This window comes from Mesocricetus auratus, unplaced genomic scaffold (assembly GCF_017639785.1).
Source record: "Mesocricetus auratus isolate SY011 unplaced genomic scaffold, BCM_Maur_2.0 Super-Scaffold_100041, whole genome shotgun sequence".
NCBI lineage: Eukaryota > Metazoa > Chordata > Mammalia > Rodentia > Cricetidae > Mesocricetus > Mesocricetus auratus.
In genome coordinates this window covers 7329725-7346102 of record NW_024429218.1, presented here as the reverse complement: position 1 = coordinate 7346102, position 16378 = coordinate 7329725, and the positions used below count along the sequence as shown (strand labels likewise).

Here is a 16378-nt window from a genome sequence, read left to right as displayed (position 1 = left end):
GTCGAATAAGGCATCATCCAAATCAGGCTGGTGTCTGACAGTGTCTGTAAAATATCACCTTGATTGTAAGTTGATGTGAAGAAACTCAGCCAGAGTGGTACAGAACCATCCCTAGGCAGGCTGCCTCATTGTATAAGAAAGCACGAGTGAATATAAGCCAAGATCCAGCCAGAAATCAAGTAATCGGTATTCTTGTATACAGCTCCTGCTTCAGTTACTGTCCTGATTTTTCTCAATGACTGTGATCTGGAAATGGAAAAAGGCCACTTCTTCATGCCAACACTGAATTTCAGTGTGAAAGCCACTTGAGGAGCACAGAGAAACTAAACTGCCTGTAACAGTTCAAGGAGGTCAAAGCAATTTGTACTTTAATTATCCTCTGAGCTTCAGAGCTCTGGTTGAGACAGCCCACCACTCTAACCTCTTACTGTCTTTGGCCAGTATATTACTTTAGAGACAAGGCTAGACCCAGGTTCTCTCTTAGTCTAACGTTTTACATTTTTTGAAATAAGTATATTTAAAATTACCTTGGTACTTGGATCATAATTGAATTAAGTTAACTTAATAATATTCTTAAATCTACTTAAAATACATATCAACAAATGTTCTCTTTTTCCATTCTTTATTTTAAATAGGTGACAAGCATAAAGCATTCTCTGAACATGCAAGTAGATCCTTTTAAAAATTATTAAAAATAAATTTGACTTTCCAGGACTAAGTGTGTACATATAGTTATGTATTGTAAAACAAGGCAAAGCCATATAGAATCTTATCAACTTGGAAAAAGATGATGATTTTAAAAAAATTTTTATTAATTCTTTAAGAATTTCATATAATGTATTTTGAGCATATTCATTTCTTATTTCCCCTCTGCCACTCCCAGATCCACCCCCACCGCCCCACCCCCTCCCAAATTCATGTCTTTTTTAATAAAAGCATTGATTCTTTTAAGTTTTGTTTTAAAGGAGTTACAGAGTCAAGTATAGTCACAAAGTTCCTTAGTCACTTATGTCTAGAAAGTTCTTTTTGATAATTTGTTTTCCAGAGTTCTATTAATAAGGGAAGCTCTCGCTGGATGGATTCAAGAAATTTGTTAGCAACTCAGACTGCTTGTTAAAGTTTACACACATTGCTGTAGTTAATTTCTGGTTTCCATCCTAGGATACTCTGGTTCTGTAAACATCTCTTTGCAACATTAGTCTGCGCCCTGAAGGAGTCAACCTAACACTATCAGACACATTACTTCGATCCAAAAGCAACACTGTTTAATAGCAGATACTTTTGTGCTGACTGACCCATCAAATCCTGGGTTGTGTCCTTTCATGCATTTGTGTCTGTGGCATTTCTGAATGTGAGCTTTGTTAGCGTGGGAAAAGCACCCACACCCTACCATGGTTCTGTGTTGCCCGTCTGGCAAGGAAGGAGAGGAGTAGGACTTGCTGGCCTTTTAATTTATTTAAAACAATGAAACTGAATCCAGCAGTTAGAATGATAAGGGAACTTCGATTTCATGGAGCTAGTATAAGCCTTTCAATGATAACATTATGAACGAAATATAACAGAATCGGATAAGTCGATCTTAATGGACAACACATGAACTCAATTGAAACTTTGGGACAAAATTTCTAGTCAAGTATTTATAAACCTTGCTATTCAACATAAAATCAAACCTACAAGGAAACTTCTCTTCATCTACAGTTACTAATGAAAGGAGATGCCCCTCCCACCCCTACCCTCTATCGTGAATTAATGAAGCTTAAAATGGTGACATTTTCTCCTATAATGACACAGCTCAGGAAGGTACATAATTTACTGAAATGTCTGATTCTTGTATTACGTTTTCTGTTGACTGACGTCGTGTTTTCTTTGAGGTCTTTCAAACACTGCCGTGCTCTTCTTGAACAACGATCTGTAGAAGGATGGAGTGGGTATGAAACAGTCAAATAGGACGCAGTTATGTTTGAAGCGACGTGAGATCATTGCATCAAATAAATGCCACGAAGCTACATTCTTGGAGTAGTCTTTGAATATAGTTGTCATAAAATATCCTTCATGTAGCTACATTAGAGGGTTTGTTTTAGAAAGGCACGGATTTTTTTTATTTGAAAATCTATTTTAGAAATCTCAGGTGAGAAACAAACACAGTTCTGCTCCTCCCTTCTCCAGAGATGACAAATCAGAGAAAGTGGGGAGAGGCAGGACCTGATGCCATGGCAGTAACAAGTGAGTTGGTTTATACCCATACGGTCAAGCAGAAGCCAGGCTCCCAGTCTTGCAGTCTTTCTTACAAAGACCCTGCACAGAGCTTCTCGCAATTCCTCTCAGACTGCTTAGAGGGAAGGCACCCAGTCAGCTCCCTCATTGTACCCCACAGCCCCACCATCTTGACTGGAAGGTTGCACTTAGGTCATGTTGTGTCTCAGAGAACACATAGAAGGGACAGTGAGAATATTTGCCCCCAAAGCATTTCCCAATCCTTTTGTGTATCTCAAATATTCCTAGTAGGAAGCCACAGTGGACAGCTGATTGAAATTCACGTCTTCTAATTTCCCACCAAGCCCAAGTCATGGCCAAGGCAACCTAAGCACTCTCTGCCTTGCTCATCTCTGAAGATGCCTGGTTCCTACAGAGACCACAGAGCATCTTGACCTCTTAAGCCTCCAGCTGTATCAACAGCTTAGAACATTATTTCATAAAGTAAGGACTAAAAGCATTTTTAATGATTTTGTGTTTTCTTACATCTCTTATGGGAGGCATTTGAACTTTATAACTCCACTCACAAATATGCTCTGAATAATTTAACCTACGCAAATATGGGAAAATGGTGAATGTAAAATTTGGTTCCCCTGTTACGAATTTTAATAATCATGGGGAAAGCTTCAGTTGATTTTGAGCATTCTAACTCACTGTTCTTGACCAACTTCTCCTCCAAAACATACTGCTACCTAGGTTGATGCGTCAGGCAAAATTTCCTAAGAACTGTGCGAGCAGAGTGATACAAAGGCTTCGTGGGTAGAGAAACTGTGCTCTGGAAGCTGCTGCCTCCACAGCTGGGCATCATATCTGAGGCACCACTGGGTCTCTCACAGGCAAGCTTTGCAGGTTCTGAACTAAGGAGCTCACTAATGAATCTTTTTTCTCTTTCACTTATAGAATTTTACAAAAAAATAAAATAAAAATAAAAAAGCTCTACCTAGGAGAGACTCTTAAAGTTATGAGCAATCCTCATATTAAAAAATAATTAGCATTGGTGAGTCCATCTGACTTGCTTCCCCATGACTCAGAAAGACAGAATTCACTAACTCATTCCTTTCCCCAAACACAAAAGGCAACAGAGGCATTGCCACTAACCTGTTCAATAGGCTCATCCGTGTCTTCGCTCTTGGGAGGTTGTATGTCAACTGAACTTTTCTAGGAACAAAAGTAAAAGAAAAAAATATCACTGCCATTTTCTAAATCAAAGATACCCTGAAAATAAAAATTCCTCTTATAAAACCCTTTTTTTCTAAACTGCTATACTTTTGGTGAAAAATTATATAGTCTAATTCTGCTGAGGAAAGCCCCTATTTCATAGATACATATGAAAGTTGATTTAAATTATGTTTTGTTTTATTGTGACAAATCTCACTTTGTAGTCCTGGCTGTCCTAGGACTCTCGCTGTAGTTTTTGGCCTCAAACTTATAGAGATTCACCTGCCTCTCCCTCCTGAATGTTGGCATTAAAGGTGTGGGTCACTGTTCCCCGTTCATTAATTTTAATTTATATTTGCATTTCTAAATAGTGCTTTAATCCAACAGGGGTCATACTATTCTATGGATTGACTTTTCCATATTCTATGCTGTAGCAAATAGCAAATGTGGAAATAAAAATAAAAATGAAGAAAGTACAATTCTAGAGTCATGTTACCCAGATGCAAATTCTTCTGTATGCAAACAGAGAATATTCTTTGAATTTTGCCAACTGAACATTTCAGGGTTTGAGCATTAGCAAAGAGGGAAGTTCATTTTCACATATTTTCTCAGAAAATGACTTTTCTGTAATGTATAGACTTTAGGCGAAGGAGTCATTTCATATGGAGCATATCTCATATGACGACCAAGCACCCATAAACTAACCAATAGCTGAATTACTAACAAATAATGAAATGCATGACCTTGATTAACTTAACTAAGGAAGACACATTAACATTGAATAATGAGAATCAGTGATAGACCTGGATGTTTAAGCCAGTTGCCTGTAAAAGTAGCTGAAGACCCAAGCAAAGAAATGGTGTAGGTTTCCTGTCATTTTTAGAGTGATGGCCCTGCCACCACAGTGTGGCCACCACTCTTAACTTTGTCAAAATAATACAGATCGTGGTTACGGTGGTGCAATCAGGGAGTGGTTAAAAATAGAAGATGCTAAATGCCCAGCTGCCAATCTTGTATGACTTGATGCTTGGGATATAGGACATAGCATTACAGATTTAGAGACAGCATCATAAGTGTACATCACGGTTTGTATCTTAGGTAGAAATTCATATGCTTTAGCAGGCAGTTGAATATGTATTTAGCAGATCACAGAAATAATTCCTGAAAGTATAGTGGTACGTATGTGTCATTAAAAATAGTTTTAATGATTAAAAATTCATGGGTGAATTTTTGAATAACTTATTTTTAGAAACAGTGTGAGCAGAAATGGGGCTGGAGAGATGGCTCAGTGGTTAGGAGCAGCTGCTGCTCTTACTGAGGTCCCAGGTTCAGTTCCCGGCACCTGTACTGGGCAAATCTGATCAATTCTGACCTCTGGAGGCAACTGCTGAAACATGGTGCACACAAACTCTTGCAAACACACACACACACACACACACACACACACACACACACACACACACACTATAAATCTTAAAAAAGGAAATAAGTATTAGTTTTAAATGTATCTAGGTATGACACTGTCTTAAATACTTTATTCACAAATTAAATACAAGCGGAAATTTAACTAGCTCGTCTATATACATTAAAATATACTAAATCACATTAGGCAGGAACTTTGTGGAACCAGTCATTGGGGACATGGCAAATAGAGTTATATGCTGGAATCGCCTTAAATTTAGCAGATGCAAAAACAGTTCGGCTGAGGATTTTGTGTCTTTATGTGTCCTGTTCAAAAGAATGGAGTTTCACAAAATTTTGCTTCTCTTTGTGTTCAAATGTACTCTGAAGAATATGCCACTCGAAGTTGTTCACACAGAGCTTAAAACAAAATGGAACCCTGAACTCTTACCTTTGTTATTAGGCTGATTAAGTAATAGATGAGAAGGATAGTTCCAACGATACCAGCGATTACACCCAAAACAATGAGTATAGTCACTACAGGAAACAGGAAGAAAGAAATTGAAAAATCAACTGTGTCATTTGAAAAACCACACAGGGTGATATGACCTTGCCTGCTCACAGAAAATGCATTAATACGTCATAGTTTTGTTCACATTTGATCTCTCAAAACTTTGTGTTTTGAGAGTAACCTTGTGGGAATCTTGAATTTTATGCTTCTCAGTCACACAGGGAATTAACATTTAAGTGTTCTTTTCAGGCATAATCTCAGATAAGAGTTTGTTGGTATTCGGCACAGACTGGGAAAACCTACAAACTCTCTGATGGTTTAAACGGTAGGAGAGAGAAGGATGTTTTCATGTACTAAAGGGTATGAAATGGATCGTAGAATTACAGGCTTGGAAGGGAAGTAGCCTAAACAGCTTACATCAAGTGAATGGTGCTGAGCTGCCCAGTCAGGCAGTGGTAAAGCAGAATTAGAACCATTCTCCAGATCACCTGTGTTCTAAGCACTGCCTAGTTATGGCCCAAGCCCCTGCACACTCACAGGCACAGTGACAAATGCTTTTTGCAAACTTCAGCACATTGGGGATGAAGCGATTTAAGACAAGTAAGTTGGAGAGACTTTTGTTTTTACAGAGTGCTTGTAGTGCTGATCAAAGAAGTCAACAGAACCGAGGGTTAGGCATGTAGATAAAATGACATGCCCGTTTGTTTAACTTATGTCTTAAATACAGGTTATTAATTTTAAAGGCAAAAGTAGCTTGCCCATTCTCTGGTGTATGGCCTTTTCCACCAATTTGCTGTAACTTGTGAGTTTGTGACAAAGTTCTATAACCCGTCTTTTCTCCCATGCGAAATGTGGTCATTGGCCAAGCAGTAAGGGAGAGTTGAGGATTTCAGGGTAGGGAAGAATACACCAGTGATCCACGTCAGTCCACAGCAGACAAGGGCAGCAAGCACGATGCTTGTTAGAAGGGAGAGTGTAAAGATATGCCCAAAGGTGAATTGGGACTGAGACAGGGATGGTCTCTATTTATTTTTGATATGATGTTAATTAATTGATGGGAAGAGGAACACTCAGCTTTTTTTATAAATGAAGAGACTTTTCTTCATTTTTGTTCACAGTTGATCAAAAAAATACAAAAACGTAACTTAGAAAAATAAAAGACCAAATCATATATTGCTACTTCCAGAGTTAAAAAAAAGTTCTTCCTTCAAAATCAGGAATATTTGCTTTTGTCACTGAAGTTAATGACACATATTTTTCTCTTTTAACATAGCCCCTTGTCACTTCTTAGGTATATAAAACAAAAACACTACTATTTTAAAATGGAATGCTTGTCATTTCATTAACACACACCAACATACCTGGTTCATCAAAAGGGTGTCCTATTCTTTGCCGTCCTGAAAAACAAAGTTTTCAAAGAAAGTCAGAATACTAAGTAGGTTATATCTTTACAAAGAGAGAGAGAGGACGGGAGGGAGAGAGATCAAGCAGGCAACGGTGCCGCAGGCACACCCTTATCTCAACACACAGCTGGCTATCAGTTGGTAGACACTGGAGTCTGTCTGCTCCAGGCCTGAGCTCTGACTTACCTCCTATTTAATCTGTGGAGAAACACTGTGGGGCAAGTATGACTGGCTTTCTTTCAAGATGAATGGCATGGAGGTCCCTCAAGGCAGTTCTGTGGGGGAGCAGGCCAGCCCAGGTGAGCTAGTTTGGTTTGCTCTAGGCTGTGTAAGGCCTTGGCTCCTGGTCCCCTTTATTTGTTACCCTCCACATTTTCGGGTCATATTTATCATTTGTGTACTTTCCTAGTTGTAATTTCTTTGGTTCCCAGTGTTATGTCTTGCGCCAGAGCCTCTGAGCAGCAGGAACCTGGCTGCTTAACTTGCGCTTCTCTGGGTTGGTCCGGTTTCCCTACAGTCACCGGTGGGATCCCACTGAGGAAACGGGCACCCCCATAGAGACCCCAGTGCTGGAAATACAACAAACCTCCCGTGATGTTCAGTGCTGGGAAGACGGGGACTTCAGGAGTGACAGCCGTGTCATTGAGTGACATGGTGAATGGTCTGACGGTACTACCTGTACGGGACAGACGTTGAGATGGGGTAAACAAGAAGTGGATAAAGTATCAGCCGAAGACCACTTCCCCACAGGCCCCCTGGTGGCAGCTTCAGAACGTCTACACGGCAGAGGCGCAGAGACAGGAGAGTGGCTTCATTCTCCCAGCTCTGAAGTACCTCTGGTGAGGCCACACAGAGAGCCAGTTTTGATTTTGGATTTCACCAGAATTGGACTGCGTGGACATTTAGGTACAGAACCGATAACATCACAGACGTCTAGAATTTGAGACATCATGCCTACTCACATTCCCAGGCAAGGTCACACCTATTTTGCAGGCACATTGTTCCACTGGCTGACAGAAGGATTTTGAGATATGCACCCAAAAGAGTCATTCGAGGAGGAGGAAGGTAACAGGGTGAACTTCTGCAGTATTTTTTTCTAGTGAGCTACAAATTTTAGTGTCATCATCCATTGTCCTGGTGGCCCCCAAATAGTTGTATTCATCTTGTTTTACATTTTTAAAATTTAATTTCTTCCATTTTAAGGATTGAAAATGATCATGATATGCTTGGCCATATCAAAGTCTGGCCATATTACGAAAGAGTAGGAAGTTAGGATTGTCTCATGGTTTAAGTGATGGCTTAACTGCTGTACTTACCGGAGAGCACAGACTGTGAGCCTACACTAAAGGCTCGCCTTACGAGAGGAAGCAGAACACACAACTGTAAGGGGAAGAGCTAAGCCTGGGATATCATTGGGTGACAAAGAGAGCCACACGGAGCGCATAGACTGGTGTCGAGGTACCTAAAGGCAAACAAATCCAACTGAGGACTAGGAACACTAATGGCCACTTGTCTGCATTTTACATCACTGTAAAATGAGATTTATGAATAGTGTAAACATCATATAATCACTGACCACATTCAATGAGTATGTATGTGCAGTGTTTTAACAGAATTAGAAAAACACATATGAAATGAAGGTTCCCAATAGTCAAGGCAGTGTCCAAGAACACAGTCTGAATAGTCAAACTTCTTGAGTTCAAAACACATGATGGGAAAAAAAACAGAAAAAATCAACCAAATAAACAAAAATTCCAGTGTTCTAGTGTTTAGAGTGTGGTGTTGCCCTAGTAATATAAGATTATAAAGACATAAAGATCAAAGGGATAGGATTGAGAGTCCAGAAGTTAATTTATATCTATTACTGACTGATTGGAGGTCATTCAATAGGAAAAAGTAATATTTTCAATATCTACTATTTTCACATGCAAAAAGGTACTTTTTTCTTTATGTCACATAAGAACATTAACTCAAACTTTATTGAATATATATACACAGTATGTGCATACGCATTTAAATCATCATATAGAATATAAAACTACTCTTGGAAGAAAATTTAGACATATATTTTATAACATTGAATTTGGAAAAATGATTCTTTGAATATGACATCATAAGCAAAAATAATAAAATAGAAAATAGAATTCATAAAAATACATTAGAAGGACAGTATCAAAGGTAAAAAGATGATCCCAATATTGGAGAAAATATTTTCAAGCCATGTATCTTATAAGATGACATCTAGAATAATCAAAGAATTCTTACAACTATACAGTAAAAGATTTAGACATTTAAAACATCTCAGGAGATATCCGTGGAGGAGATGAAGGTTAGAACTGTCTCCCCAGACCTCTGAGGTGATCACCGGGCAAGAACACAGGGGACAAGGTGGGCAGTGCTGCAGGGGCCATGCACAGCTCTGCATTAGGCATCGGCCAGAACTCCACCTCATTCTGGGGCTACGGTAGAGGTCTTCACATAGTAGGGTGGCTCCAGGTTCTATGTACAGCTGCTTTTCTGATACTCTTAGTTACGGAAGGGGTGGCAGTTTGGGACTTGGGAACGAATTCCTACCTCACAATAGAAACAAACCCTCTGAAAATCTAAGATGAGAAACTGTTACCAATGGTTCGTCTCATAACCTCACTGTGATTTCTTGCTCTTTCCTCTACTGCACCCTTTGAAAGTCAGCTTCCCCAGGAACTTTTAAGCAAAATTTAATAAGCACAACACAGTGAACAGTGTCTTCCTTCACTGCTCAGCAAGTACTGCTCGCTGGCAAGGCTTCCTAAGAAGCAGGGATGTGCTTGCTCATTTTGCTTTCCTAAACCTTTTTAACATTTCTTCAGTGAACGATATGATTGCTTCTCTTTGCAGAAAAAAAATCCTGCTTAATAAAAATCCCCTAGCCTACTCCCAGAGGAAACTGTGGGATGTTTCTGGTCAATGTTTTAGTGTCAGTTAGTTGACCCCAGAAGATGTTGCAGATCCACCTTATTGAAGACTCAAATAAGAGACCAATGGCTAGAAGTTTGTTGTATAAAAAGCACAGAACCTACCAGATGCTGTCAATGATAGTGGATTCTCTCTTTGGTGATGTACAGCTGAAGATAGCAGGTGAGTGGGTGATGTAGTAAGAGTATCTGCATTCAAAAGACAGGAAAGTTAGTTAAAATGGGTCCCCCCCCCCCGAGCCCACGGGGAACTGACATCTCACCCCAGCTCGAATGGCTATTAAAAGAAGGTTTATTATTTTTATTTTATGGGTGTATTTGCTTGCATGTGTGTATGCGCACCTTCATGTGCCTGGTGCCCGTGGAAACCAGAAGTGGTGTCAAATCCCTTAGGACTGGAGTTACAGACAGTTGTGAGCTGCCACGTGGGTGCTGGGAACCCAGGCCCTCTGCAAGAGCAACAGGTGCTCTTAATGATGGAAATGTGTTATTCAAAAACGTAGGTCCTACCCAATTCTGGCAACAATGTCGAATGTTCTTCTTGGTGCTCTAAAGTTGAAGCTATAAGGGTGGTATCTGGAAGAGAATGGCCTGTAAAGAAAAGACAGGGAAGTTATTTAAAATGTGTTTCCCACAGCCTACAGGATGGCACAAAATTTGTCAACTATTCATCTGGCAGAAGGTTTCTATACAGAACACACAAAAAAATTCTATACTTAAAAATGCAGAGAGATCTTTAAAAAGAGAAATTATCTGAACAGATACTTCTTGAAAAGAAATAGAGGAACCCACAATAGTGTGGAGGAGCCCTATCAGGGAATTTCCATCTTATTCCAGCTAGAACAACTATTCAAAAAAGATTTATTTATTTTTATTTTTATGAGTATTAGTGTTTTCTCCCATGTGCCTAGTGCTGGTGGAGGCTAAATGAGGTATTAGATTCCCTAGGCCTGGAGCTAGGACAATTGTGAGATGCCATGTGGGTACTGGGAACAGAACTCAGGTCATCTGCAAGAACTACATGAGCTCTGAATCATGGAACTATCTTACTTCGAGACAGGGTCACACTGTACAACCCTGACTGGCCTACAGTGTGCTGTGTACAGAATGCCTCGAACTCACAGAGATCGGCCTGTCTCTGGCCCTGACTGCTAGCATTAAAGGCCCCCATGCTAGCTGGGATAGACAGTCTTAAAAAGAAAAAAACCAAGTGTTATGACCTGGAGTAAATGTAACTCTTATAAATAATTGGTAGGGACATGGATTATTGCAGTCACTGTGAAGACAGTATGGAGTTCCCCCAAACACATTACATAGCCATTCTGTTAGTGGCTGTATATTAAAAGGAGGCAAAATCAACACATCAGAGATGCCCACATGTCACACTTACTGCAGCTCTATTCATGTGCACTAAGATACGGAAACAGCGTAGGGCCATCTGCTTTTGGTAAACCAACATTATGGAGTTCTCTTCAGCATATATTCAGCTTTGTTCTGTAGCTTGCATCTATTTAGTGGTGCTTATCAAAACTTACTATGATGATAATTCTTAATATGCAACAAACAGATTTTGCCTTGTTTCAGGTGCTGGAAAGAGTACATAGCATTAGTACTTTGCTTAGCTCTTCTGCTGTTACTACGAGACAGGTACCAACAGCCCACACTTTCCAGATGAGGCCAAGGGAGGAGGGACAATGGTTTATCTTAATGTTTTCCGGACTTTTAGATTTGAACCCAGTTCTGGTGTTCCTTGCACCTGTGTTCTTAACTCCTGCTTCATTCCATCTGCTGAGGAGTCTGGATCTCATCCCTGCACCCCACAGAAGACTCTGCACACCCTTGCACCCCACAGAAGACTCTGCACACCCCTGCACCCCACAGAAGACTCTGCACACCCCTGCACCCCACAGAAGACTCTGCACACCCCTGCACCCCACAGAAGACTCTTCACACCCCTGCACCCCACAGAAGACTCTGCACAACTTTCCTGCTCACTGAGACCCAGATCACAGCTATGCCTCTGGACAAAATACACATCATGCAGCCGCCTCACCCACCTCCTGGGCCCTTACAGTTCTAAAACAGAATCACTGTGTTTGAGAGAGCGTTGCTTAAAACATCCCCAGAAGGAGGCCAAAAAAAAAAAAAAAAAACCAAGACTACTTTAAATGAATTTAATAACACATGGAACTTATTTTAATGCACACACCAGTTTAGATGCACCCAGCCATAGAACACCTAAACCAATTAGAAAGGTTTTTGTTTAGTTTCTAGTTTTTTGTTTTGTAGTAACAGTTCTGCCAAGAGAAACCCTCCACAGCTCCAGAGATCATGCTTTCACAGCCTGTCTCTTTGCAGCAGTAGGAAACTGTGTATACTTTTGAAAAAGAAAGGCCACAAACCCACCTTAACCTTCGCTACTGACTTTAGCTTGGAAATAAGTCTCTTCATAGCCCAAACAAAGTTAACATGTTTATTTATACAAAGACATTACTTACACTTGATACGATCCCTTCAACTCTGTGTAGGCTTAGAACCCAAGCAAATTTCTCAGACTGGGAGACTGTGATTCAGCCCCCGGTGGGGGCTGGTGTCACCTGTGTCCCTAGCTCCCATTGCCAGCTGAGCCCTGTTAAAACCCACCCCACCCCCAGACCTAAATTAATACACCTCCCAATTCATCTGTGCAGTTAGGCAAGGAAACAATAGTCGGTGCTATTCATGGGTTCATAAACACAGTGTCACCGAGCTGAAAATGCTCACTCACCTGCTGTCGATGCCTCGCTGGTTATATTCTCAAGCATCCTAGGAGCGTCGCTTAGCTCAGTCAGGGAGGCTAAACAGTTATTCCCCGGTCCTGCCTACTTGTCACTATCGCTCAGGTCCACCTTCCAGGGGGTTGGGGGGGGGCTTCTATCAGCCGATAAACACTGGAGGGTATTTAAATGATGCAAAGTTATTTAGTGTCTGTTAATAAAGATAACCGGAGGAGGGCTGCCTAACTGAGAGGACGCATGTAACTAAAATCCTCATTTCCAAGAGTTGCGGGCTGTGTGAAACTTACTTTATGCAAATGAAGCGGGTGTGGAAGGTAGCCGCAGGACCCGCTCAGCTGGACGAAGAGATTAGCTGCCAAGGTCAGGGCGGGTGCTAGGCTGTTGCAGAACACGAATGTTTCTGAAATGGAGGGTCCTTACTGTCCATTTAGAGCACGGCTTCTTGTGCTGCAATCGGATGCACTTGAGAACTGAAAAAACTTGCAAGTTTGTGACAATTCAGACAGCAAAGAAAGAACCACGAGGCAGGAGAAATCTTCCAGGGAAGCAGAATTCCAGCTGAACTCCAGCGTCCACGTGGCGGCAGAAGCAGTTCCTGGTGGGAATAAAGCGTAACCGGTTGGGACCGCAGGTGGCAGGTCTCTGGTCCGCTCTAGGGTCGCGGTCCCGGGGCGGGTGATGGGCAGCGGGCGGACTGGGAAGCAGAGACCCATAGACGTGGCTCATATTGAAAGTTTCACTGAGGGGGAGGTAAGGAAATAAGGCAAAGAGACACAGAGACAGGACAGAAGAGAAGAGGCAGGGGGGAGACAGGAAAGGTCCTGTCTGCCCTTCAGAGAAACAGCTAGAAAAAGAGGACAGAAGAGGGTGGAGCCTTTCTTTTAAAGATCCGGGGTCCCTACACCTGCCAAGCTCAGGTGGGTGACAGGAGGAGCCAGGTTTGCCTGGATTACAACAGTTTCCTTTAAAATGCACCCAAATAACAAAAGTAATCAGCAGAACGCAAAACAAAACCAACCAACCAACCAAACAAACAAACCAGGCAAACCCCAAGCCCCACTGTAAAGCAGGTTAGAAGGAAAGGTGTGCAACGCTAAGGAGGTCAGTGCTAACAGGAAGCAGGACCACAGCCCGTACAAATCCCAGGCACCCACCCTCTTGGGAGCCGCGTAACAAGGGCTGCTGTGAAGGTCTTTGGAACACTAGTCAGATCTTCCTCGGCTGTGCGGAGCGGAAACTGGCCTTGAGCTAATACAGAGTTGTGGCTCCCTTGGGTGGACTCGTTGCCCTGCCTACCCGGGTTAAAGGAATGCAAAACCCGGTGACTTCTCAGGATGGAAATTGGAAATGCCAGCCTCAGAGTCACAGAAGCCGGTGTGGAAATGGAGCCACGTGGCGTCCTCTAGTGGCTGATTTGCATAACAGAAAAGAAACGTGAAATATGCAATTGGAAAACCGTTACTTTACACACTTCCTTCCCCGGTCTTTATTGTTCAGGGGTATCATCAGATCCTACCTATGACTTACATCACGCGAATGTGTCAGGGAAACACAACTGTAAGTGCATAAGAGTAAAACAGATGTGCTTGAGGTCTGCAATCTGACCGCAGTCTCATCGGTTTGTTGGTTCTGTATGCTCTTGTCTACTTTTCTCTAACTGCTATTGGGTGAGTCCCTGAGACGGCATGGGGAAACCCCAAAAGTACGACGTTGGAAAGGAGGAAAATAGCCTGGATCAATGGACACAGACCACTATCTATCTTGTTTCAACCATTCATTTCTGCCTACTACACCTGGTTCAGATGATTTCTGAAGATGGTTCCATGCTAGTCATATCTGCCAGGGAGAACATTTTTTTTTTGTTTTACATGGAGGACCAACAAAGGAGCTACAGAAAACAACACGGTTTGCACTAATGACCTCATTGTCACCATGTCCCAGCTTGCTAGTTAGAATGCTTTACTTCCCGGGCTTGTTTTATTCATTTCGGTGCTTTTTTTTAAACATAAGGTAACACTTACATATATGATGCTCAAAATGAGTTTAGGTCACTCCTTCTGCTCCCTGAAATCCTACCTGGGCCTCCCGAGGTTTTGAAGTACAAATGTGTCACCATGCATGGCTAGGCTCCTCTGGCATTGCTGAGCTTGCATCCTCACTGACCATACCACAAGTAGGCACTTTGGATTTAGCCCAGCCTCTAGGCTGATGTTCCTCTCCAAAGCTTAGCCTAAAGGCTACTATGACAAAACCTCTTAGCCCTAGTAGCCTCCAGCAGCACTGGCTTATTTCCTTCTCACCTTGCCTGTTTCTGATGGTTGCAGGCCCCCCCTCTTGGCATTTGCTGTGTGGAGGGTAATGAAAAACAACCAAACAGGAGAATGTCTTCACTGCTTCTGCTCTGACACAGGGTTGTGTTGCTCACATTCTGTTGGCGAAAGCAAACCATGGACCAAGATGACATCAATGAGACAAGAAACTGTGGTTCTTATAAGCAGACATCTGTAAGCCACCTGGCAGGGGCAAAGCCATGGTTACGATTAGGAGTTTCAGTGCAGGCTCACTCTCATTTGCATTTTCTGAGTCAACTCCTTGGGGCTTACAAATTGAATTTAGTTAGCAGACCTTTCAAGACCTCAAGGACATCCAATAGTGAGATTTAACTCAGATCTCAGTTTCTTTACACTTATAGAGTGTATGTGTGTGTTGGAGGAGTGTTCAGTGTTTCCAAGAACATTGTCTTAACATATTGTTAGATGTTGCTCCAAGGCATCTCTAATTTCACTGGAATTGGGTGACACAGGTGACCTTACTGCTGAGGTTCAGTTTGTGCTGTTGCCATCTCATTGTTGGCCATCTCTATTGGCTGTAGACACAACCTTGGTTACCTCCAGGTCCCCTCCTGGAACCTGCAGGATAAATTAGTCACATGCAGAGACAGCTGTATCACTGGATGCTGACAGGTGTTTAGTAGTGATCAGAGGGCACTATGGTTGTGAACATGAGTGATAAACTCAGACTTCGGGCTCAGCTGGGGACAGCTTTCTCCAAGAAAGCAACAAGGGTCAATGGATGAGCGATCAGAGCAAGGAGAAGAAAGAACATGGAAGGCAGAGAAAAGAGCATGAGTAATGACAGCACAAGACAGAGAGACAAACAGACAGATGATAGACTATAGATGGGTGGGAGGTTGAAAGGATAGATAGATAGATAGATAGATGATAGATGACGGGTGGGTAGATGGATATATGATAGATTATAGATAGATGATAGATGGATGGATGGATGGATGGATGGATGGATGGATAGATGGGAGATAGATATATAGATTCCCAGGAGGGCTTAAGAGAGGGGAGAGCCTTGAATGTGGGTAGCGCCCCCTCCCTAGGGTCCCATGCTAAATAGAAGGGGGAGTGAGCTGAACACCAGTGTTCATCTCTGCTTCTTGACTGTGGCCATGGCATTACCTGCTGGGCTTTTCCTCCATGATAGATTTTACCTTCAGACCATGAGCCCCAACAAGCCCTTCCCGTAAGCTCTTTGTCACAATGAGAAAAGTGCCAGATACAGGTGTGGCGAGATTGATCATCAGGCTTATACAGTGTAAAGCCTTTTTAAAAAATTAACTTTAATTTTCCAACTAAAAACTAGAAACACAGTGCCTCTTTCATTTTTCTATCTATAAATACTGATGGAATTTACTTTTTATAGTTTGAATGTACCCCTTTTATATTCACTTGACGTAATTCTGTTAAATCTGCTATCTAAGGCCCATTGGCTTCCATGTGTATCCACTCACTTGACCCCATACACCTGAACTTGGAAGGGGCCCGGTAAAATGCTTGGTGAAGGATGCTGGTAGACAACTTCCATCAATGAGAAAGGCCTGTCTCTAGTTCCTGAAAGGTTTTGTTTTTGCAC

At 41.9% G+C, this 16378-nt stretch overlaps 1 protein-coding gene across 1 annotated transcript; it reads right to left on the bottom strand.

Annotated features, from left to right (window-relative positions):
- Positions 1-1436: 1436 nt before the first annotated feature.
- Positions 1437-12619, bottom strand: Gypa (glycophorin A (MNS blood group)). The gene is made up of 8 exons (XM_013118878.3): positions 12448-12619; positions 10191-10271; positions 9786-9869; positions 7313-7402; positions 6685-6720; positions 5264-5349; positions 3352-3411; positions 1437-1909 (listed from the first exon to the last, which is right to left on the bottom strand). The coding sequence occupies exons 1-8, from the start codon at positions 12482-12484 to the stop codon at positions 1877-1879; spliced, it is 507 nt and encodes a 168-aa protein (XP_012974332.2). The 5' UTR covers positions 12485-12619; the 3' UTR covers positions 1437-1876.
- Positions 12620-16378: the final 3759 nt, after the last annotated feature.

Bases quoted from the DNA above. Each gene is read 5' to 3' on its own strand.
- Gypa (XM_013118878.3), bottom strand. From the start codon at position 12,484: ATGCTTGAGAATATAACCAGCGAGGCATCGACAGCAG. The intron at 6,721-7,312 runs GTTTGTTGTATT...TTTGTTTTTCAG, and splicing joins AGCACTGAACATCACGGGAG to GACGGCAAAGAATAGGACAC. The intron at 1,910-3,351 runs GTTAGTGGCAAT...ATCCTTCTACAG, and splicing joins CGGATGAGCCTATTGAACAG to ATCGTTGTTCAAGAAGAGCA.